Here is a 24,940-nt window from a genome sequence, read left to right as displayed (position 1 = left end):
GCTTTGTTTCTGGAACACTATCTTCCACTCTTTATGCTTATGGTCCTGTAACAACCTATCCTGTGAAGGCTGCCAGACACAGCCTTCCCCAAAGGCCGAGGCCTGCTGCCTGCGGAGCAGCACATACCTGTGGCCTCATGGCCCCCTCTATCCTGCTGTGCCCACCACCCCCTACTCAAGATGTGTCCCTTCCTGCATCCCATTCCTAGATTTTCCAGGGGCAGCAGAGTCAACACTTTTGTTCTAAGAAGCCCCCTCCTCCTTCCAGAGCTGTGGCCCCTTCCTGGGCTGGGTGTGACCCCAGCACCTTTAGTCCCTTGTTGGGATATGGGTCTGGGGTCCCAAGGGAGGCTCTTGTCTACCCCCAGCAGAGCAGAGTGGGACCCTAGGGTTCTGTCAGTTGGCCTAGAGCAAAAAGGTAGAAGCATCAGAGGGAAGCAAATTTGGAAGGGCCTCGTGGTCTAGAAGAATCTCTTATGAGCCTTGGATGCAGCAGGCCACCCCTACCGAGCCTCCACCATTGATGGTCCTGTCGCTATAGTCCCTTTCCTGGTGCAGCTTCTCTGTCACTTCCTTGGGTTCCCAGCCTCCATCCTTCCCCAGCCTGTGCCCTTCCACCCTGCCCACAAGGATCTCTTGCTCAATGGCAAATGTGACCTGTGAGCCCCCCCACTCCATGCCCTTCACTGCTCCCTAGTGCCTTCCAGACCGCTGGCTACCTTGGCACCCTCTTCTCCCATCCCCTGCTTGTCCAGTTTGTCCCTGCTCTCAGCAAACTCCTTGGTCTGTCTGTCCTCCTGGTACCCAGCTCCCGTGTAGGGGCGCATGGCTCCTCAGTCGGCGGGCAGGCTCTGCTGCTTACAGCCGTGACCTTGGGAAAGTCAGGGCCCTTCTCTGATCCTCATTTTCTTCCTCTATAAGGGGTCATCATGAACACTGCTCAGAAAAAGTTAACTGGGCATGATTGGTGTGACCCAGTGCTCAATACAAGTCTCATAAAACTAGCTCACGTCTGCCCACTTGGTGCCCAGTTCCCTTTGTCCTCCTGGATGATGCAGTTATGTGTCTTGGGGGCTTTCATTTCAAGGCGGTGGGTGGCAGCTGCACCATCCCATGTGCAGCCCAGCCTGATGGATACTAGGGAGGCTCTGAGCCTTGCTCAGGTGAGGTAAGGTCAGGGAATGGCGGTAGGGTTTGAGTTTAGAGCAGGACTCTGGGGAGGAGTGCGGGCCATGAGTGGGGGACCCAGCCCAGGTTGAGGATGGGGCTGGAAAGCAGGGAAGGACAGGCTGGAGCCACACTCACAGGCTGCGCTGGGTGAAGGTCTTGCAGGGGGTCCATGGCCTCCAGTGCCACTGGACGCTGAGAGGAGGGGGCACCCCATAGGCAGTGCAGGTGAGGGCCTGGCGGCTGTGGCGGGAGTAGGTGCTGGGGGAGGAGGCCTCCTTCTCGTGGATGTGGGGGGGCACTGGGGACACAAGCAGACAGCTGGTCAGCAGGCCCCTGCCGTGCCCACCATTCTCTACTCAAGATGTGCCCCTTCCTGTAGAGTCCACCCAGGGACAGCAGAGTCCCCTGTCTTGTTCTAGGAAGCCCACCCTGCACCGTCCCTTCTCCCGTCCCGCCCCTGTACCGTTCACCACCAGCTCCAGGCTGATGTTGCGCCGCAGGCCGGCCGCAGAGTTCCACAAGGCGAGGGTGTAGATGCCTGCACTGGCCTCCGTCACCTCCTTGAGCACCAGGGCATGCGGACTATGGCGCCCGGACACTGACTTTCTGTCCTTGTACCTGGCCCGAGAAGGGAGTTCAGGGGCTCACGTGGACCAACGCCTGCCCTGTCCTAGCATCCCTTCCCTGCCACAGCCAGGCCCCTACAGGATAACTGCAGTAGACTGTCAGGGGAGGCAGGAAGAGGCTGGTGCCAGAGTCCTGACGGGCCAGGCTGGAGTGAGAGACCCCTCCTGGACCAGACCAGGAGGCTGCTGGGAAGGGTGGCAGGGCTTCAGGCTGGGGCAGCTGCTGACTCTGCATGGAGAGCAGGTGACCTGGAGGCTATGGGGATGGTCTCCAGGCCACACTGTCTCTCACAGACTTCAATGGTATGTACTGGGAAGGACCGGAAGTGCAGTCCTCCAGTAGCACAGACCAGACCCTTACCGCATGGGGGCTCTGCCTCACTCTCTGACCCCGGCTCTGCCCTTCCTGGAGCTTTTCAGATGCTGGGTCTTCTTGCTGCCCCCACACTCCCACCTGGGGCCTTTGTATTTGCTGTCCTTCTCCTTGCTTGGATGCTCGGTCCCCTAGACACCTGTATGGCTCCCTCTCTCCTACATTCAAATACTTACTCATTAGACAAAACTTTGCCTACTGTCCTATGAACCAGCTCCTGCCCTCTGCCCTGCTTCTCCCTGCCTGCTTCTCCTCACACTGTCCCCTTTACTGCTATGTCCCTACACTTAGAGAAATACACATTGGTGTTCAGTGTATATGCAAATAGATGTGGTTCCTCCCCAGGCCTGACCTGGGAGTGCTGCTGGCAGCTGCCTCTGCAACCCAGACTCTACCTGGAAATGGTCCTCCCTCACGCAGGTGCCTTCCCCTGGTATTCAGCCAGAGTGGTGCGGGAGAGGCACACCCTTGGTCAGAGACCAACAGTGAGGGGGGACGTAGGGGAGGAGCATGAGTCATCCAGGGTCACACAGCAGGACAAGGCAGGGCAGACCTGAGGCCATGTGGCCTGCCAGGCTCTGGTGCAAAATTCTGAGTCTGCCTCCTGCTGCGTCTGTGATCTTCGGCAACCCCCTTCATGGCCCCAAGCCCCCAATGTCATCATCTGAAAACCGGGGAAACAAAATGCACTTTTTTGCAGGGGTCATGAGGTTGAACTGAGTTACAGCCTGTGGTGTCAGCACTGTGCTGGACACAAAGGGTGCTTCAGGAGCTGAGGGCCAGCCTGTCTGTCCACTAGATCTCTATCCATTCACTTACTCATAGCCATCACATGACAGCCTAGAAGAGTAGACCCTTGTGGGGACCCTTGTGGTGGCTACTGTGCCTGGGGGCAGGTGTCTCAATGGACAATGGACCCAGCTGAGCACTTCTTAGAGGCAGGTGTTGGCCAGGTGAGAGGAGAAAAACTAGAAGTAGTGGGAATGATGAGAGGCAGCCAGCTGCCTGAGCCCCAGGTCTGGGCCAGACCCTGGATGGGTCAGTCTTGCTGGCCTTGGAGAGCAGGGGACAGAGTCCCAGGTATCTCCAGGAGGCTGATATGTAAGGGAGGCTCCAGGCTGCATCAGTGCCTTTTAAGACCCTGTCCCCAAAATGCTGGTCCTCTACCAGGTACTGCTAATGGACCACAAAGCCTATGGCCTTAGAGGTAGGGTTATACAAGGCCCAGGCCCACAGCATCCTGAGGCCCTCCCAGGAGAAGCCTGCTTCCAGCCTGGGACAGCCAGCACAGTGACATCCCAGCTGAGAATGCCTGGGGCCCCTGCTTGCCCAGCTCCAGGCTTTCAGAAAAGGTGATCCTGCCCGGAGGGAGGTGCCCTGGTCTGGGAAGGGCAGGGTTTCTCTGGCCAGCTGGGAAAGGATGAAGCAGAGTTCTCCCAGGAGGCTTAGTGCTCAGGTAGGAATGCCCTTCCCCTTCCCCCACCTCTGTTTCCATGTGTACAATGGGGGTCAGGCTAGAGTGTGACATCCCAGGGTTGGACTGCACTGATTGCTCAGATGACCCAAGGGTGTGTGTGTGTGGGGGGGGGGGGGGATGCTGTGACAACCTGAGCTCCTAGGGAGCTCTCTGGGAGCACATAGCAAGGGCGGAGCCACCACTGAGGGACCCTCCCCGTCACTGACCCTTAATACATCCTGAAGGGGAGGCCTTCTTGGGTCACAGACCAGAGCTGGGGCTCTGGAGTCTGTGGGCCTCCTGGAAACTCTTGCTTTCTGCCACACAGCTCAGGCCCAGCCCAGAGCCTGGCCCTACAACAGTCTGTGGAAACTGTGTGGCATCTCTGAACTCATGGATAGGAGGGTCCTGACGGTGGTAACCTGTTCAGAGGGAGGCCTAAGAAACCCAAAGCCACTGCTGTAGGGCAGGCCCAAGCTCTGTGACATCCTTCAGCTGGCAGGGCCCTCAGGGACACTGAGCAGTTGCAGGAATCAGTTGGATAAAACCCTACATTGTGCCCACCACACCCACTGATAACAGGAGGCTGGTGTTTGCAAGCTTTCGTAGCTTAGAAGCAACCAGAGATAACTTTCCCTCTGGCTTAAATATTGTCTTAGGTGCATGTTCCTTAGAGTGTCTTCAGAGGAGAGTCCCCATAGGGGTCTCAGGGCACAGACCCTTGATGGGGAGGATGCTGCCCTTCCCGCCTTGTTGGACCTGGTGGGTAGCAAGAGGCAGGGGCCAGGGCTGGTACCATTGGAACTCCGGCGGGGGGTACGCTGCTAGCTTCACAGGCAGCTTCACCAACTCATCTCCTGCGGTGGCCTCCAGGACAGGACCCTTGAGCCACTCGACGCTGATGAAGGGCTTTTCTGCCAGATGGGAGGCATCAGTGTAAAGCTGGGGCCTGGAGTCACTGACCCAGCCCTGCCCAGGGTCTCCCAGCCGTGGCCTGGCACCCCCCAGAGGACAGATGCCTGCAGACTGGGGCTCGCCCTGCCCTCTGGGGTCCACTCATTACCCTCCCTTCCCTCTGGCTGGACTCTACACTGCTCAGGTGCACCCTGACCTCTGACCTCCGCCCACACTGCACATGGACCCTTGTTCCTCAGGCTTGATGACTGACACCCGACTCAGCCCCACGCCATACCATGCACAATGACCTCAGTGCTCTCTCGGAATCGCTGGATGCCGTTGTTGGCCTCACACACATACGGGCCCAGGTCATGCTGGCTGACGTTGTGGATGGTCAGGATGCTGGAGAGCTCTGTGTGAGTCTGCTGGGAGCGCCGCTCTGGCACCCACTTACCCCGCTCTGCCTGCCCACGCCCAGGGGAAGCCCAGGGTCAGAGCAGGTGGGTTCTGGCAGAACTGAGCACCAAAGGCACATACCCCAGCCTAGCAGGGACTCTGGAAGCCTTGGACCCAGACCCAGAGTTTTCCTTGGGGTAGGAAAACTTTGCTATCAGACAGGGGCTCTTGGGGCAGGACCCTCTATTCAGAGGCCAGTGTGCACCAGGCCAGGGTGGGGGTGGGCAGTGATGGACACTCCTGGGGACAGTGTGGGGATGTGAATGGGGACTCCGGGGGATGGTTCCAGTATGGCCCTGGCTGGGCTGCTGGCTTCACCTGCTTCCCTGGATAGTCCCAGTCAAAGGTGACACCCGAGTTGAACTCGGCCCACACAGTGCAGTTCAGGACCAGCTTCTCCCCAACCAGCAGCTCCAGCGACTTCTTGGGGAACAGCTGGATGTCATAGAGCTCGTTGCCTGGTGGAGACATGCACAGTGACCCCCACACCCTTCACAGGATGGCACATACAGGGTGTAGGGCACAGGGTGCCCAATGAGACCAGCTGTGGCACCTATAGCCCCATTAGCAGGAATTGGGGGATCCCCCATCCTCTTCCTGCGGTCCCCCCAGGACTTGGGCAGGGGTTCCCAGGTGGGGCAGGAGGAGGGCCTGCAGCACAGGGCAGCCCCTACCTGTGATGTGCACGAGGAACGGGTTGGACAGGAAGGCCTGGCCACTCCAGGTGGTCTCACACTGCAGGTACAGGGCGTCGCGCAGCAGTGGTGTGGGCACCCGCATACCCCGGCGGTCATCCCACACCACCTCCTGCCCATCAGGCCGCAGTGCTGAGTTTTGCTGCAGAGACATGGTGGCTGTCAGCTCACTTCCTCCTGGCCAGACCGGGGAACTCTTTTTCCAGTGACAGAGACAGGAGGGCCAGATCCTGGGGTGGGGTTGGGGATGGGGGCTGTACCGATCGCAGCGTGACGTTGAGGCCAGGGATGGACACCAGGCAGGGCACCCACATGGAATCCTTCCTGTTGACTAGAAGCGTGTCTGGCTTGTTGATGAACGGCTGCTCCAAGTCTGAGGAGAGGGGGGGGAAGGCAGGGCTTAGGGGTTTCCTACCCAGGCAAGGGGCCCTGGGTGGCGCCCAAAGGGTGCGCAGGTTGGGGCTGGGAGTGCAGCTGCTGGATGCCTCTCCAGGATCCAGCACCCTGCCCATGCCTCCTGGGCAGCCGCAGGGCCAGCTGCTCTGGGTGCCCTCACCTCTCACGAACACGTAGGTGCTAGCCGCGGTGGTACCCTCTATGCGGGCTTTGATGTACTTGTAGTAGCAACGGTAGCTGCCCGTGTTGTTGGCGTGGGCCTCGGGCAGCAGCAGCACCTTGCAGTAGGGCCTGGTGTCCGTGCCCTCGCAGTCTCGAACAACCCCTGTGTCCTCACCGTCCTTCTCCCCCGTGGCTGGTGTCTCGTGAGCCCCTGGCCAGGCCCACTCGAGGGGGTGCTGCCCCCTGACAGAGGACACGAAAGGACAAGGGGGTTCCTGCTGCAACTCTAGGGCACAATCCCTGCGGAGCCTTCCCAGAAGTCAAGCCTTGCCTATAGCTTGTCTCACCCCGACGTTGGAACAGCCCATGGACCCAGCCCGGGGCAGGGTGCTCCTCGAGGCCCTTGGGGGCCTTTGCATGGCTCCTGGGCCCACATATTGCAGGCTGGCTTGCAAAGAAGCCTGCAAGTCATTCCTAGGGCTGCAGGGAGGATAGGAGGTCTGAGGTCTGTGTGGGTGGGCCTGGAGCCAATGGAGGGTGGTTGGGGGTGGGTGTAGGGAACCTGGGGTCCATGCAGGGTAACTTGGGGCATGGAGTGGCCTGGGGTCAGTGAGGAGTGACCCAAGGGTGGGTGCAGGGTAATCGATCTGTGGTGGGAGCAGGTGTAACGTGTCTGCAGGGCAGGGGATGGTCTATGCCTCCAGGAGCCCACACCCAGGCAACCAGGGAGCCCCACGAAGCCTTGAGGTCCCTTTGCCCTTGGGAGGGACTGCCTTCCAGGTTCTCCTCTACCATCTCCTGCCTTGGCCTTCTGTAGGAGGGACCGGGCCCCTGATCCCTTGGCTGAGGTATGAGTACCTGCAGGAGATGGATAGGCTGTCACTGGAGTCAATGATGTATGTCTCCTCCGTGATGTTTAGGGTTGGGGGGGTCATGGAGTAGCCACTTGCCAGACCTGGGGTGGGAGACAGGGTTAGTATGGTGCTGGATCATGAGTTCACATGGTGATGTCAGTCTGGGACTGATGGGCCTTCCCTGCCCACAAGAGCATACCCCTCTCTACGGCAGGGCTGCCTCAGCTCTTGGCCCCGGGCAACACCTTCCAGGCCCCAAGACAACCAGGGATCTCTACCTCAGGCTGCCCCTTGCCCTTGTCCCTGGCAACAGACTGGGCCCAGCCCCCAGTGAGCTGTGACCTGACTGAATCCCAGTCTCTGGCCCCATAAGCTCACATAAGCTGGGCTGCCGACATGAAGTTGATGGGAGAGACCACAGGCCTTACTCTAAATTGGGGGAGGCCTGGAGTGTGTCACCTTGGCATGGTGGCCCCCACATGACTATATGAAGGGCTTTCCCTCCTAAACCCCAGACACATAGCCACTGCTTGTAAGGGGGTCCTTACATGTACAGTGTAGACCCTTCCCAAATGCCCAGAACCAAGGGCCTCCACTGCCCCTGCTGCAAACTCTGCCCATGACCTCACCCTCTCCCAGGTCCTATGGAGTTCGCCTCCTATGTCCTTGGCTCCATCTGCTTCTGTCCACCCTCGCAGCCCCCTCTGGCTGCCCCAGCATCCCCCGACACCCCTTGCCTCGTTCCTCCATCCTTCCCACAGGGCTTGACCCCAAACACACAAGTAACTCTGCCTTGAAAACCCTCCTGCTGCCCTGCTGCTCATGCAGCTTCTTGCCCCCATTCTCCTTTCAGCAGGACAGCATGTGCCTATGTGTGCACATGCCCATAGGTGTGGGTCTGTGTGTGTGTGTGTGTGTGTGTGTGTGTGTGTATCTGGGGCATGGATCTGCGTGTTTGTGAGGCTGGTGTGTAAGTGGTGTGTGTGGCTTTGTGTGTGGATGTGTATGTGTGTGTCTGACATGTCCATGTGTGCATGCCCATGGGTGTGTGTGAGTGTGTGTGTGAGATCCCGGTAGGGGTGGGAACAGGCCTTGGGGGAGGTCTGGACCTGGAACTCTGGCAGATGCATCCTGCCAGGACCATCGTGAGACAACAGGAAGAGAGGACTGCGTGGCTGGAGGCCCAGGGCTGTGTCCTGTCCCCCCTCCCCCCAACCCACCATGTCCCATGTCCCTGTCCTTCTGAGGGGCACAGCTCACTACTGACCCACAGGTCCAGCTCCTCTGTCCTTCCCTGCCCACCTCCCTGATACCAGGTGTCCCACCCTGGCAGCTTATTGTGGGATGCGGATCCTAGAGGACCCCCACTATAGTTGGCTCTACACCACACTGAACCCTTGACCCCCGACCCACCCTAGGGTGTAGGACAGCACACTCTGTACACTCAGATCTCATTTAAGCCTCATGTGGACAAGAAGGCCACTAGCCAGAGCCTGGCTCTCCCCTTCCCTTCCGTGCCTCCTGTTGGCCAAAACCTTCTAGGCACCACACCACAGTGGGGCAGAGGCAGAAGGCCCTTACTGAGCATCTAGTCTCATTGTACTGACAGGGAAACTGAGGACCTCCAGTTGGACTGCACCATTGCTCTCAGAAAGCAACTCCCCGTCTGGCCGCTGTGACCACTGCAAAGTCCCTCCTTAGCCTGAAGGTGTACCCCCTCCTGACACTCAGACCAGTGGGCTCTGCCACCAGTTCCACCCTCCCCAGGGAAAGTGTTAGCACTCCCTGCACACCAGCCCCCATTGCACACCTCCAGGGCTGGTGTGTGAAGAGGGTGTCCTGCAGAAGGGGGCCTCCCCTCAGGTGGTTAGGGGCTAGGAAGAAATCCCAGGAGAGGTGGGTGTTGAAGGAGAAATGGGATTTTCCAGGTAGTGGAAAGTTAATAAAGCCACACCAAGCAGATGGCTGGCCTCTGAGCTACAGTAGAGGGAGGTCAGTGGGCTTGGGTTTGGACCTGTGATGGAAGAAAGGATGGGCCCTCCCAGTGGATCAGTTAGGGGTGAGGCCTGAGGCTGGTGTGTGGGCACCAGAGGAGAAGTATGGCAGCCAGCACTCACCTGCCCCAGGCTTGCGCATGCCCTGTGGTGAGGCCTGCAGCATTGCCTTGGGACCCTCAGGGTCCCATTTTCTGGGGTACACATCCAGGGCACACCCCTGGCACCCCTGGCTAGGAGCTGTGGCAGATGTCAGCCCAGCTTCTTTGGCAGCAAGCTTTTGCTTCTAAGATAAAGTAGGGGCATGCCAGGACTTTCTGCCCAGTGCCCTTCTCTCCAGCTTCATCTCCTGACACATCTCTGAGAGGCACAGAGTGCTCACTATTGTCGCAAAGGGCCGGGCTTTTCATATCCTGAAGTCTTTGCTTTCACCTGTCTTTTCACCCTGGACATTTGTACTTCCTTCCCTTCTGCAGAGCCCCCTCTTCAGGGCCTACTTCACATGTCCCTTCCCTATGGTGGGGCAATCATCATTACTCAGGCAGCTTCTGCCTCCTGGGCTCCTGCTGTTAGAACGTTTATCAGACTGATTTGTGGTTTTCTGGTCACATGTGAAGAGAGGCTGTATTTTATTGATCTTCCTAAGCTCAGTTCAGAGGAGATGTACACCAAAGATTGAGGGGATTGATTCAAGAATGGTAAGATGGATGATGAATGATCAGGTGAATAAATGGATGGGTGTGGGTGGATAGATGGGAGGGTGGATGGGTGGCTGAATAGTTGGATGGATTGATGGTGGGTAGATGGATAGTGGATGGATGGAATGATGAATGAGTGGTGGGTGGATTGATGGATGGAGGGTGGATTGGTGAATGGGGCATGGATGAGGGGTAGATGGGTAGATGGGTGGGTGGATTGTGGGTGGATGGGTGGATGGGTGGATAGGAGTGGATGGGTGGACTGTGGGAGGATGAATGGATGAGAGGGTTGGTGAATGGAGGGTGGATGGGTGGATATGGGTGGATAGGTAGATGGGAGTAGATGAGTGGATTGGGGGGTAGATGAGTCGATGGGTGGGTAGATTGTGGGTGGAAAGGTGGATGTTGGAGTGGATTGATGGATGGGGAATGAGGCCTGTAGGATCTTCCTCCATAGAGGGCACCGTACCACCAAAGGAAGCATCCATATCACTGTACTGAACAGACAGACCATCCATTTTCCTTGCCAACCCTTTTATCATCTGTGTAAGCCTCTCCTTTGTCTCCAGTGCCCCTGTCTTCACTCACTTCCACCAGGCTCTGCATGCTCAGCAGACTTTGCTGTAGACCTCACCATCCTCAACCTTAACTGAAATCTGACTTTCTGAAGCCACCTCTCTCATTGGGGCAGTACTGCTCTCCACTGCACATACCTGGCAATGAAGGGTTCCTTGTGGTCACCTCTGTTCTCTTATGGTACCACCTACTCCCCACTAAAACTGTCATCAGCTGCTGTTGTGGTGACTTCCCTTCATTCTCTGCTCCTAGCTTTCCAGCTCCTGCAACCACAACTCACACCATTCCCCATGACTTCAGAATCCACGTGGATGACTCACCAGCATCCTGGCCTTTGTGGTCTTCATCCCTACTGTCCCTCCTCCTCGCAGCCACTCATTTCCTGGGCACACCCTGGATCTGGTCCTCATGAGAACTACACCATTACCAAGTGCCTGCCTTGCCCTGCTCTCCCTATCTCCTCTTGCTAGGAGCCCTTATGCCACCTCTGCTAAGTCCTTCAGCCTCATGAAAACTCCCAGTTCAGGGACCCCTCCCCATAGGCAAGGCCCTCCAAGCCCCCCCCCAAGGCCCCTCCTTGGCCTTGCCCTTGTCTACTGGCATAGTGCGGCCTTCAGCCCATCATCCTGATCCTTTCCTTGCCTCTCACCTTCCACCCCATCCCTGCAGCACCACCATGGCCCTCAGTGGCTCAGCACTCAGTGCAAAGCCAGAGCCCTGTGCTATTGCCCCACCCCCTTCTTTTCCTGTAGATGGATCCTAAATGAGCCCTCAGACTGAAGTTCAAGGCATTCTTTCCTCCCTCACTCTCAGCATTAATGAAGTAAAACCATCATATGGAGATCATCTTTCCCCATCCGAACTCTACACCCCCTACCTGGGCCCTGGAACCCCCCTGACACTCGCACTCCCAAGGCCAAGACCTCCATCTCCCATCCTATAAACAAGTCTTGCCCCACCCGCCACCACCCATTCCTTGATCCTCTATTCGCTTCCTGTGCCTGTCCCCTTTCCCCTTTCCTATTCCCCTTCACCGCAAAAGCTCTGCTTGCTGCCTTCTCCTCTCAAGTTCATCCATCCTTCTTCTGGGGTGCAGATCTCCTTCTCCTCCAACCCCCTGCTTCATGGAGCCATTGGTCAAGGCATCCCATGACCTCCATGTTATAGGACCAGTGGGTGCTCCAGGCAGAGAGCAGGGCTGCTTCCTCTTCTGCCACCTGCTGTGAGCTCACTGTACTCTTATCTTCCTCCTTCCCCTCTGCCCAGCACCACATGTACTCCCTCTCACTCTCTTCTCTGTAGGTCTCTTCCCTAAGTGTCTGGATACTTCCAGAGTCTCTACCTCCTGTCCTTCTCTCAACTCCAGCCTGAAGTATCCAGCTGCTGCTGCACTTAGCCACCTTACAGACACCCCAAGTCTGACATTTCTGATACTGAACTCCAGACTCACACCCTCTTCACCTCTGCCCAAGGTTTCTCCTTGATAGTTCCCACCTCTCCATATGGGAGCAGCTGTGGACACGCTTCTCCTCACCCTGGCCAATCACCGACCACCAAAGCATCTCAGAGCCAGCCCCTGCTGTCTCATTGGGGCCTGCCCAACTGCACTTTTCCCCAAAGTGGGCTTCTGGGCCTATTCTTGCCCTCCTTCAGTCCCCCACATAGTTGTAAGTGATACATAGGGAACAGAAAGGGGCCATATCATGCTCATGGTTAAATCCCTTCAGTGATTTCCCCTGCATTTTCAGGAAAATCCAAATTCCATGGCTAGACCCCTGATCCCTTTCCATTCCCTGTTGGGCCACCCTCACCTTGTGTTCATGTTCTCCAGCCATCATGCCCTTCAGGCTCTTCCATAATGTGCATGCTCCTTCCTGTCCCGGGGCTTTGAACACACTCCTCCTGATTTGCATCCTCTCACATGCCCTGCACAGGCTGGCTTCTTCTCACCTTAAAGCCTTAGCTTAGCCATGACCTTCTAACCCCTTCTAAAACCTAAATCCTCCTTTAATATTCATCTTAACTTTCTGGTTGCTTCCTTAATCCTTCTTGTCACAATTTGTAATTATCTTATTTACTTATTTGTTTAAGTTATGTTTTTCCATTTCCTCTACTATACAGTAAATTTCAATGGGGTAAGAACCAGTACAGTTTCCTTTTCTACCCCACCCCATGTCTAGCACAGCATTTGGCACAGAATCAAAACTCCATAAATACTTGTTGAATAAATAAATGGATGACCGGATAGACTGATGGATGAATGAGTGAATGGATGGAAATATGGGTGGATGGATGAATGAAAGAAAAGCTGGCTAGCTGGACTGTCAGATGGACAGACAGATGAATAGGAGGATGGATGGATAAATAGAAGTACAAATAGATGGAAAGAAGGATGGGTAAATGGATGGATGAAAGGAAGTATGGCTATGTGGAAGGACAGATGTACAGACAAATGGATAGAAGGACGGACAGATGGATGGATGGATGGATGGATGGATGGATGGATGGAAGGGTGGATGAATGGAAGGATGGGTGGATGGAAAGATGGATGAAAGGATGGAAGGGAGGATGGCTAGTTAGGAAGATAAATGGACAGATAGTGGATAGAAGGATGGATAGATGGAAGAATGGGTGGATGGACGGATGGATGGATGGGTGATGGGTGATGGATGAAAGGGTGGAAGGAGGGATGGCTAAATAGAAGGATAGATGGACAGATGGATAGAAGGATGGATAGATGAAAGAATGGGTGGATGGACGGAAGGAAGCAAGGATGGATGAATGGATGGGTGGATGGAAGGAAGGAAGCAAGAATGGGTGGTTGCATGGATGGACGGGTGGATAGAAGGATAGGTGGATGGCTTACTGGCTGGCTAAACAAACCTCAGGTTTTCCTTTAGGTTGGAACTATGTCAGACCCTGTCATTCCTCTGGAAAATGTTTCCAATTTTAAAGACCAAGCTCCTTGGTGACCATGTGTACCCCAGAATGCTCAGTAGCTAAGGCAGATTTGGTCCAATGACTGCCTTGCCCAGAGGCTCCATGCTGCCCAACCCCCACCTGCAACCCCAAAGAAGATGCATCCTTCCTGCCTGGTTGTTGTCTGTCCCCACTGTCCTTCCCTTCCCGCAGCAGGAAGCGCTGTCATCCTGGCCTCTGCTGCACTCCCCCTGCCTTCCTGTTCCTGGCCCAGGAACTGGCTTCTTCCTTCCCCTGGCTGGCGTCCCTGGCCCCCCAGCTTGCAACAGAGCAGTCAGGGCAGGCGCTGGGCTGAGGTCAGGGAGGCCAGAGTGCACACCTCCTCTTCTGTGTGCTGTCAGCAGCCTTGGGCAGTGGGGACCCTGGAGTCAGCCACAGGCAGCCGGCTGTGGGAGCAGCACACTGGGATCCTGGGTGAGGGGCGAGTCACAGGGGGCGGGGGTGTGGGAAATCCTGTGCATTAGGCACTGGCCATGACGTTGTAGTCACTGCCTCATTTGATCCTCACACAGCCTGGGAGGAAGGGAAGAATCATGAATCTAGTCGGCAATGAGGAAACTGAGTCTCCCAGCCCCATAGCAGCAGCAGGCTAACAGCTGTGCAGGAGCCCAGGTCTGGAAAAGTCCAGGCCCATCCCTGCCCAGTCCTAGCCCTCACATCTCTCGGTCCCCTTCTCTCCCACCACTAACCTGAGTGCTGGTCTCTCCTCCTCCCTGCTCCCCAGCAGCCTCCGTTTTGGCCTCCAATCTGTCCCTAAGCCCAGAGGGGTGTCGTGACCTGAGGAAACCTGCACTGGACCCTCAAGGCCCTCTGGAGCTGTGCATGCCCTTGGCCTGGCCTCCAGGGTGATGCCCATCCTAACAGGCCCTGCCCTCCTGGCTGGCTTCACCTCCCAATGCTCCTGCCACAGCCAGCATCTACTAGGTCCTTGCCCACCTCCCTGCTTGCCTCAGGTTGTACACTTTCTCCTTCCCTGCTCTCTGTGGCTGGAGAATCACTGCTCCTGCTCCAAGACACTAGGCTGAGCACATTGTCCTTGCCCCGGCCCTGATCCTCTACATGGGGAGGATTTGTATCATCAGGCAGCTCCTGGGCGTCATGACTCTGTCCTCAAGTCCAGTATGGCCAACCTGGGGATGACGTCAGGATTGTCTGTGAGCTCAGGGGTGCCCCCACACACTGCCAGAATATAGTGGTAGTGGTTATTGCATTTGATAATTTCTTCCTGCAGACAGTCATGGTCACCCTGTGGGTGATGGAGACTATATGGCAGTAATGCCAGTCTGATCCACACACTCCTTAGCAGCTATGTCCAGACGGACAGAGGCAGCTATGGCTGCAAACTGGAGGCAAGCTGAGGGAGAAACATGGGAGACAGCCGGCCAGTTGAGGCTGGGTTTGGGGTCTCTATGCATCTGTCCTAGAGCTGAGTAGATCTGGGGAGACCTGCTCCAGGTGTCTCTCTTTCACTCTTGGCCAGAAGGCACAGGGGTGTTCAGTCCTAGAGTCCCCCCACACCTGGCCGGTAACCTCTGTGCCTTCGGAGGTCAAGGGTAGGGTCAAGAGGCCACAGTTCCCTGACCATACAGGGCTGAGATGGCTGGGATGAGAGGGGCTGTTCCCAGAACGTGCTTGGAGCCCCTTGAGCCTGGCTGTGTGCTCCACAATGCCACTCTCTGGCTGTATGGCCTTGGGTAAGTCCCTTGCTCTTTCCAAGCCCCAGTTTTCCTACTTGAGAAATGAGAATTGTTCCCAGGATTACAGGGAACCACAAATAACAATACCACATAAGAACCATAGCAAGAACAAACTGTTGCTGGCTCATGCACACTGAGCCCTTGGCTGTCACTGTCTGCTGAGTGCTTTGTATGTCACAGTTGTGGTGGTGGTGGGGGGTGTCAGAGAAAGCCATGCTGGCAGGAGGGGGTGAGCTGAAATGGGCTTTGTAGACTGAGTAGGAGTTTGTTCCAGGAGAACACACATGGCAGAGGGAATGTGCAAGGCCTGAGTATGGCTGACCTTGGATTGTCACATAGACAGAACTGATGTGGGTCAATGAGGCCACAGAAAAGGGTCCCAGGCCACAGGTCAGCCTCAGACTTTTGGCCTTGCTCCCTGGGGTGCTGCCTTCTGGTGATGGCAGGGCTCTGAGCCCACCTTTGAGCTCCCCCACTCTCCCTGGCAGCTCTCTTGAGCTCCAGCCCTGGTTGGGGGTGGGGCTTGCTTCCAAGATGTCTCTGGCAGGGCACCCCCCAGCCCTCCTACCAAACCACACTCACCACTGGGCAGGATAGCTGGAGCCACAGGGCACACAGCTATGGATGAGCAAGTGTCTAAAGGAGAGAGAATTCCCAGTGTTGGCAAGGATGTGGGCACACAAGCACTCATCGTAATAAAAGAATATTCACGTGCTTTGACCCCCAAATTCTGCTTACCCCATACATACTATTTAGGATAATAGTAGCAAACATGGATTTAACACTTTTCTGTGTGCCTGCCCAGGCCTATGCACACCACACCCCTCTAACGCCCCACTGAGGTGGGTACTATTCTTGGCATTTCGCAGGTGAGAAAACTAAGGCACAGAAGTTAACTTGTTGCTCAGAGATGATCTCTGGGGGACAGGATTATGGGAAGTTACCACTTACTCTATACAGGATCACATTATTTGCATTTCTGCAGTTTACAAAATGTAAAGGCCTTCAGGTGATCTGACCATTTTCCTTCCTTCAGCCCTGGAAGCATTGCTCTCCCTTCTACTAGGTTTGCCATCCTAGGGACGGTCACCTGTCAGGCATTCCTGACTCTGCCCACCCCCCACAGCCCATTAGTCATGAAGTCTGTCCATTCTCAGAGGCAGCACCAAGGCAGGGTGGCTGGGAGCTCTGGGCCTGTGCCTCTTCTCCCTCTTCTTTCCCTGCCCCCCTGGCAGAGGGCTTTGCACTTCCAGCACGCAGACATCTAGCAGTGGATGCCTTCTGCCCGGATAGCCACATCTTGGGACTGCCCTCCTCCAGTCCCCTGCTGTCTAGCCCTCCAGTCCTCTACTGTCTGGTGTGGCCCACCACACCAGTGTCTTCCCACTGGTCCAGATCTTACCCAGTGGTTAGATTATTTTTCTAGAACACAAGTTGCTTTCCTGCCTAAAACCATTCCGCTGCTTGGCGGCAGAAGCTGAGCTATTTGCATGGCCTTATCTAGTGCCCACTCCCTTGAGGTACATGTTGAGGCCCCTCCCCCCTCACCGGGGACCCCATTGCATGTTTCTGCGGCTCCATGCAGTGGTCAGCTCATTACATTTGACAGTTGCTTTGTGCAAGGATGAGGGAGCTAATGCTCGCCTTTAATGGTGGCATCCCCAGTATGAGACTTGGCCTGGGATTGCTGCCCACTCCCCCGAGGATCTAGGGGGCAAAGGGGCAGCACACAGTGTGTGGGCAGCTGTGGAGGTGAGGGATGGACATGGAGATGTCCTGCCTTGAGGTAGGCACGTTGGCCAGGGGCAGACTTGGGGGAAAGGCAACGTGTCTGTGGGGCATGTGGCTTTTGAAAGGTCTCTGGGACAATCAAGGTAAAAATGTCCAGAGGTGGTCAGAAATTTAGTTTCCCCCATGGTCCCCCCTCTAGATCCTTCCTTGGGGAACGTGGACAACCACCTGCCCCTTCTAACCCCTTGGCCCTATGCCATCTGAGACCAGATACTCTAGCACTTGACACTCTAGCACCTTGTGAGCCATTTCACCCCTCTGGCCTTAATTTCCTCATCTCCAAAATGGGCACAATAAGCCTATGACACAAAGCTAAAACTTTCACACACCCTAGGGTAAAGCAATTTGATTTACCATTTTATACTGAGGTGAGGCACCGCTGCTGGACACTCCAAATGTGCATGTGTGTGTGTGTGTGCCTGTGTGCTGCTTAATACAGAGGAATCTCCGTTTGGTAGAATTTAGGGTGGCTTTGAGAATGGGGCTTTAGGTTGGGTGACGATAAGAGCTCCCCCTGGAACTGCCTGAAAGCCTGCATTCGTGCCTCTGAGGCACACAGCAAGTGGGAATGAAGCCCCCTCCCACGCACCCACTTGGAACAACACCATCCTCCCTCCACCAGCCTAGAGCTCCTGGCAACCTCCCAAAGGCTGGGTGAAAGACAAGGTGTATCTAGAGTAGGAGAAAGGTCATGTGCTGAGAGCTGGGGTGTGTTGTGGGTGTGGGCTAGGCAGACATAGGGTTAGGGATGCCCTTGGGACCCCAGTGGGAAGGGTCAAGAAGTTGGTGCTTATCATCGGCAGTGCCACTGAAAGGTCAGATCAGATCTGTTTTCTAGAGGTCCTACGGGGGCAGCATGGAGGTGATTTCAGGGAGGGCAGGCTGCCTGAGTCCCCCTGAGGGTGATATGGGGGGAGGGGCACGCTGGCAGATGCTGGGCTCCTGGTGCAGGGCAGCTGTGCCAGGCAGTTGCCTGACCTGCCTGGGGTCAGGGCTCTGCTCCCTGGCGGCAGGACGGGCGGTGTTATCGGACAGCCCAGCTGGCTCAGAGGTGGCCCCCCAGCACTGCTAAATCGGGGCCGTGGGCTCCTGCCACAGGAAGAGGGAAACGCAGGCAGGATGTCCTCTCCTGTGGCCGACAAGTCCTTTCCCATGAACCCCTGCTGACCTCGCTGGACACGTGGCGGGGCTCCCCCACTCGCCACCCAGACCTGCGCCTGCTCGTGGGGCCACCCCCACCCTGGCCTGGCCTGGTGGGAGGGTGGAGGTGGCCTGAGGCTCGGGGTCCCGGGCGGGGCGTGCCTGCTGCTGCCCCACCCAGGCCCAGCCCCTGCCAGCACTGAATGCCCGCACCTTCCTGCTCCCAGACTTCTCCCTTTGGCGTGACCGGAAAACTGAGATCCCAGAGGAAGCCAGTGTCTGAAAAGGATCGAAACTCAGGAATCCCTGGCTCCAGCTGGACACGTCGGCTGCCTCTGGCTCTGAAGTCAGTGCAGGGAGTGTGAGGGACTCTCTGGACCCCTCCCTCTGCCCACCTCCCTCTCTGAGAGGCATCTCAGAGAGCCATGGGGGCCAGGCCAGGACCTAGGGGGGGTTGAAATCTGCCATATGGAGGAAAACACCCAAATGACAGCAGTAGGAATATAAGCTAGATGCAGAGAAGAACTTCCCACTTAATTTCCCTGGGTTCCCTGACTCCTCTCTGCCCTTTTACACTCAAGCACTCCCAAATTTCCTCCTTCCTTATCTGGCCCGTTGCATCAACTGGGGTCTTCCAGGAAGTACCGCTGGGCACCTCCACCTGGAGGACCTGCCTCCCAGGGCAGCACTTCCTCTTTCCCTACATGCGTCCCTCCTCCCATCTGGTCAACAGTCTTCACGACCCACTCTGTGGCTTAAGCCAAAGCCTAGCATACATCCCTCTCACCCCACCATCTCCTGCTGTCTCCTCCTCTGATGTATTGTCCTTGCCATGGGCTCCCATCTTGTTTTGCCCCTCTGGCAATGCTTTCAGGGAACCTGACTAGGTGGCTCTCTGTCCAGAACGTCCCCTTTCCAGGTGTGCTGCCGGCTCCTGCCACCAGCAACAGCCTCACCTCCCCCACCCCACCCAAGACTAGTGTCATCTGACTACCCCTGAGTCCCCATACGCCATCTGCACTTTCCTGCCTCTGAACCTTTCAGGGGTTCTTTGCCCTACTTGGAATTCCCTTCCCTGGAGTCTGCAGACCCTTTCAAGAAGCCCTGAGCTGGAAATGATGCCACCTTCCTGAGCAGCCCACAGCTCCCAGCTGGACCTCATGGGGGTCACTGAGCACCTGCATCCCTATGATACAGATACCACGCCTGTGTCCCTGCCAGTCTGGCACTCAGGAAACCCCTGCAGGATGGGGCCGGCCCAAATCCTCCCTGAGCTACCCTGAGCAGGCACCCTAGCTTGCGATGTGCACAGAACTGCAGTCTCCTTCCCTGGATCAGGGTCCCACTGCCTGGGGCAGGGTGGGGAGCTGGACAGATCATCCTCTTGTTATGCCTCATTCTCAGTGCGGTGCCTGGTAGTGTGGGCACTGTGCTCTGTGGAGGAAGAGAGCCCTTCAGCCACAGTGACTGAGCCGGGGCCAGTGGTCCACAGGACTGAGTAAGGTGGCCCAGCCCCCACATCCTGCCTGCACTGACTTGCATCCCCCATCCCACCCCCACACCTTTGTCCAGACTTGGGTCTGGCTCAGGGCTGAGTAACAGGGACAGCAGAGAGCTGATTGGCTGGCAGGGGCCACTGTCCTTAGGCCAAGGCAGTCCTGAGCAGCCACTTGCTTCCCCTACCTGACCCTGAGCTGATTTCCTACTGTCCAATGGCACAAACAGCCTTTCTCTAGAGGGACTCTCCTCCCTCTTGGGCCCATCTTCTGCCACTTGCCCTCTCCACAGGGACACTGCCAAGGCAAAGCTTTTTGGAACTGGACTGGGACCCCAAGCCATAAAGTCGGGCCCAAGCACAGCCCTCAAGTGCTTGCCCATTGCACTGCTATGCATGGGGTAACTGAGGTGCAGGGAGAGGAAGATAGAGTCCCAGGCCACAAAGCCAGTTAGGGGCAGAGCTGGAACAAAAATCTGGTTCTAGGACTAACTGCACACCTTTGAGGGGTCAGCTTCAGGGTTCCCAAGATTCTCACCTACCAGTATTTGGCCACCCACCCTGGGTGCCCTGACACTTGGTTACATTTAAGTGTTTATGCGTCTGCTCCAGCATCACCTACCAGGCTGGGAGCTCCTCAGGGCAAATGCAGGGCTCATTTCCTACCAGCCATGCCCTGATCCAGCCTGGGCTATCTTGCTCCGCGGGCCCCTTCAGCTAACATCCTCTCTCCTCTTCACTGCCTGACTTTGGTAAGAGCCACCCGCACTCCCTGTACGACTGGCCTCATCTGTCTTCACTCTTCCACCCCCTGGGTACACTACAGCAGGCTCTCCCAGTTCTTACACCTTGTGGTATGTTCCCTGTCTCCCGGGAAGCCTCTTCCTGTTCTAGCTTCCTCCCTGGGGTGGGGGAATCCCATCCTGGAACCTTTGCTCTGCTCTCACTCCAGCTCCCCAGCCCAGCCTCTCTCTTGAGCCTCAGACACTACATGCAGCTGCCTGCTGGGTATCTCCTCAAGGTGGGGTCTCCCATTATCAGCCTGACCACCTTCACTTCTCTCCATGTTCATTCAGTCACTCAACAAGCTCACCAAATATCTGTGGGAGCCTGACCTCAGCTGGATGCAGGAGAGCAAGGAAGGACTAAAGGGCAGCCCCTCTTCTCTGACCTGCCCCAACTCAGATGTCCTCCTCCAACCTGCCTCTAGATTCATCCACACCTACTTCATCTCCCCTGTCCTCTGCCCTTCACCTTGCCAAGGCATAGAGAAGAGGGCTTTGTTATCCTATAGATCTGGGTTGACTATTTCCCTTACTGCTGACCTCTGGGAACCCTGAAGAAGTTACATATGTCTTTATTCTGTGCCCCCCATCTATAAAATGGGTCTAACACTTCCTTGTGAATTAAAACAGTTAAAACATGTAAAGCCAGTACTCAATATGGGCAGAGTTCAAAAATAGTAAGCCCCCCATCCCCTTCTCCAGCCGTTCCAGCACTTTGCTCCCAACCACTGGGGACCCGTGACCCTCCTTCCACCCTCTGATTCCCTGGGTCACTAGATCATGCGTGGACTTCTAGCACATCATCACCAAACCCCTGAGGGGTTATCCCTGACATCTCGATCCAAACATACCCCTCTGTTCCCTCCCTCATCTTCCACACTCCCTTTTCTCCAACCCCACAGGGGCAACTTCTGGTTATATTCCTTTCACAGACCGGACCCTGTCTGTCTTGCGCTTAAGATCCTTCCGTGGCTGCTGCTGCCTTATGTATAGTCCAGGCTCTTGAATTTGGCCTTCAAGGCTCCCGACCCATTAAATACAGGGAGCGCTGGAATCCTGCCTCTTGCCACGCTGATCGCTCCTGAATTGCCAACTCAAGACTCCCCTCAAGTTCCCACGTGCACCTGCGCCCAATCCGCCTGACGGCTTCTGTCTCTGGCGGTCCCCGAACCGCTGCCCCGGCAATCTCTGGCCTGGGGAAGGTGGACACCTGCCCGGAGCGCCCTCTGGGGGACCGACCTCGAGCGTAGCTAGGAGGAGTCGGGAAGTGCGCACCCAGGTCTGCGGCCCCGCGGGGATTGCCGCCTCGGTCACCGGGGTACTGTCCCCGTTGCGCGAGGGTCTGAGGGCAGAGCCGTGCAGCGCCGGGACTCCGCCGGGGAGCTAGTAAGCAAGCGAAGGATCCTATCTGAGAATGCCGTGCGATGGGGCCGGGCTCCAAGGGAGCTGAGCCACAGACAGTGGAAGGTGGTCGAGGACCCCGAGCACAGTCCCTCCGCTGCGGTGCAGACGGTGCCCGGTCCCTGACCCGGCTGCAGTCTCCGCCCGCCCTTTCCTGATCCCGGAGGGCCCAGGCCCTAACTGCCGTGCTCCATCGGCGTCCGTATCCCCGGGCTCCCAGCCCCGTCTCCCCTGCTGCCCCAGGCTCCCGGGGGTCCAGTGCCCCCCCACCCCATCCCTCGTCGCCCCGGGGAAGTATCCCCCCTCGCGGCCAGCCGCGCACTCGGGCGGGCGGCGGGCTCACCGCGCTCGCCGTCGAGCAGTCCGAGGCAGAGCCACAGGCGCAGGCACAGCGCGGCTTCCCGCTGCATCTCCGGCCGCTGCGGCGCGGGTCCGACCTGCGCGGCCGCCGCTTCGGGCTCGGTGTGTGAGCGCGCGGCCAGGGCGCGGGCGGGGCTGGGGCCAGGCCGCGGGCGGGGCGGGGTCCCGGCGGACCCCCCAGGGGGTGGGGCCAGGCCCGTCGGACCGCCCCTCGCACCTATCAGTCCCGCCCCCTGGCCGGGTGGAGCTTGCCCGCTAGATCCGAGGTACCCGTGTGGCTCAGCGGCTTGGAGGCTGGTTAGTGTCCTCCTTCGGAGTCCGTGGCCGCCCTACAGCCCCCCGGGACCCCTGCGGGCGGACAGAGAATGCAAGTAATGCACCGGTCCTTCACTGCGCGCTGCAAAGGGAATGAACCCCGCAGCGGTCAAGGTTAGACAAAATGTAACGGGGTGTAAAATTTTTCTGTAATTTCCTTTAATCAGTAAATACAGTGTTTAAAGTAATAAAAATACAAAGCAATGAATACAGTATGTCAAATCTTCGAGAACATTCGATAAGCTTTGTGTGGATGGAGGCTGCACCCTTGGGCGAGACATCCAGTGTTAACAAACCTCCGCCCTGCAGGCACCGCCTCCTCTTTAGATCTTCCCCAAATAGTTTTACTCTGAGCTCATTCATAAGTCCTTGTATCAGGTGACGCTTTACTCTCTGACTTGGCAACCCTCTCACAGACTTCCTTTCTCTTTTCAGTTCTGTCTCTAGAATTTTCCTATTTAAAAATAAATCCCATGATGATGACTATCGCAGCCTCCCTCCCCCGCTTTTATTCACACTTCAGTCCCCCCGCCCCCACGCAAAAGTCCATTCATCCTGGCCAAAAACCAAGACCAGATTGTTGATAACAACCATAACCTACTCTCAACTGAGAGTAAGAATTAAATGTTAGAAATTTGTGATAATTCAGATGATTTAAAAAATTATGTTGGAGGAACCCCGCAACCAAATAAATGAAGTTAGACTTTTTCTCAACTATATATTGATTTTATTCCAATAGTTTTAGTTTGAAAATAAAAACTTGTTGTAAGATATAGCACACATAAAAAGTATATATCAGTGTATTATAAGTGTTAATTTAAAATCTGTCTACACCACCCGGATCAGAGCATACAGAATGGCAGGAGCATTCCAGAAGTCCCCACCCTTTCCCATCACAAACCCCTCCCATCCATCCTCCGTGACCCACCAGTCCTGGCCTTATCATTTCCCTGCTTCTGTTTATCTTGTTATTACCCAAAAACATGTTTTGGCTGTTTTAAAACTTTATTTAAATTGATTCATCCCGTATATTCTTTTGTTCAGCATCTTTTGTGTGATACATGTACCACGATGATGACCTCGGCTTCACTCATTTTCATAACTGTGTGATAACCACAATTAATCTGTCCCTTTACTGTTGAGTTGAGTTTGAGCTGTTACCAGTTCCCAACTTTTGCTGCTAGGAACATACTTGTGTATGTTTCTTGGTGTACATGTGCCTGTTCTCTAAACATGTGGCTAGGAGTGAAACTGCTAGGTTAGAGAGTGTGTATCTTCAACTTTGCTGGACAGTAACAGCTATTTTTTTGTTGTTGTTATTTGTACTATTTTGCACTCCACAGCAGTGTAATTAATTCCCTGTACTCTGTTTCTTCACTGGCACAGTATTGTCAGTTTTTTTTTTGTTTGTTTTGTTTTGTTTTTAATTTTTTTTTTCAACGTTTATTTTATTTTTGGGACAGAGAGAGACAGAGCATGAACGGGAGAGGGGCAGAGAGAGAGGGAGACACAGAATCGGAAACAGGCTCCAGGCTCCGAGCCATCAGCCCAGAGCCTGACGCGGGGCTCGAACTCCCGGACCGCGAGATCGTGACCTGGCTGAAGTCGGACGCTTAACCGACTGCGCCACCCAGGCGCCCCAGTATTGTCAGTTTTGATTTCTTAAATTTAGCCATTCTGGTTGGCTTATAGGGGCAATCTCATTATGGTTTTCATTAGCTTTCCCCTTATTACTGTTGAAGCTGAACACATTTTTACAATTGACCATTTAAATTTTAAGTTGTTTGCTCTTTACCACTGTCTGTTGTCTTTTTCTTACTGATTTGTAGAAGTTCTTTATATATTCTGGATATGAGCCCTTTGCCAGTTTTGGATATTATTACTGTGCAACAGATTACTCCAAAGTGTAGTGATATAAAACAGCAACCATTTTATTTTGCTTAGGCTTTTGAAAGGCAGAAATTTGAGAAGGAGTTGGCTGGGTAATTCTTGCCTGGGGTCTCTCATGAAGTTGCTATCAGCTATCCAAAGGCTTGATTGGGTTGGACAGTTGGCAGGTGATGCTGGTTGTTGCCTGGGAACTCACCTGGGGCTGTCAACCAGCATCCATGGCCATTCCAGCATGGCAACCTCAGAATAGTAGAGCTGGCTTCCCCAGATAAGTACCCCAAGAGAACCAGCTGGAAGCTACATGGTCTCAAAGTGGTAGTTACAGCCTCCTGGGGAGACATACTATCCAGCTTTTAGATAGGGAGAGGCAAGGTCATACTGACGAAGAGCATGTGGGAAGGGAGATACTGTTGAGCCATCTTTGGAAAATACACTTGGCCACAATGTGCTGCTGGAATCCTCTCTCCCATTCAGTATCTTTTCACCCTCTTAATGGTGTCTTTTTTAGGGGGAGAGTGGGAAGGATGTGAGACAAAGGATCTTAAATTTAATGCAGAACCCTTATGATTTATTTTCCTTATGGTTGTGCTATTTGTATCCTTTTAAAGAAATCTCTTTCTTGCATGAAGATATTTACTATTTTTTTTTATCATTTACAATTTTTTTAAAAAAATTGAAAAAAAATTTAATGTTTATTTTTGAGAGAGAGAGAAAGAGGCAGAGAGAGAGAGAGA

The 24,940-nt window shown here is 55.4% G+C and overlaps 1 protein-coding gene across 3 annotated transcripts in view; it reads right to left on the bottom strand.

Moving 5' to 3' along the window:
* FLT4 (fms related receptor tyrosine kinase 4) overlaps positions 1-22,299 on the bottom strand; it is a 44,604-nt gene extending 22,305 nt beyond the window's left edge. For 2 of the 3 annotated variants that reach the window (XM_006927499.5, XM_045057091.1), the window contains exons 1-10: positions 21,985-22,140; positions 7,090-7,186; positions 6,230-6,474; positions 5,934-6,046; positions 5,653-5,815; positions 5,297-5,436; positions 4,818-4,986; positions 4,422-4,539; positions 1,634-1,788; positions 1,306-1,468 (exon numbers count right to left, since the gene is read on the bottom strand). In XM_006927499.5, coding sequence (XP_006927561.1) covers positions 1,306-1,468; positions 1,634-1,788; positions 4,422-4,539; positions 4,818-4,986; positions 5,297-5,436; positions 5,653-5,815; positions 5,934-6,046; positions 6,230-6,474; positions 7,090-7,186; positions 21,985-22,051 — 1,430 coding nt within the window. In that variant the 5' untranslated portion in view covers positions 22,052-22,140. Of the gene's footprint in view, positions 1-1,305; positions 1,469-1,633; positions 1,789-4,421; positions 4,540-4,817; positions 4,987-5,296; positions 5,437-5,652; positions 5,816-5,933; positions 6,047-6,229; positions 6,475-7,089; positions 7,187-21,984 lie in introns of all 3 variants that reach the window. The other variant, XM_006927498.5, reaches the window with a different exon arrangement.
* Between the last annotated feature and the right edge of the window lie 2,641 nt (positions 22,300-24,940).

The sequence above is a fragment of the Felis catus genome, chromosome A1 (assembly GCF_018350175.1).
Source record: "Felis catus isolate Fca126 chromosome A1, F.catus_Fca126_mat1.0, whole genome shotgun sequence".
Classification (NCBI taxonomy): Eukaryota; Metazoa; Chordata; class Mammalia; order Carnivora; family Felidae; genus Felis; species Felis catus.
The sequence above is the reverse complement of the archived record's forward strand: the minus strand, read 5'-3'. Positions and strand labels throughout refer to the sequence as shown.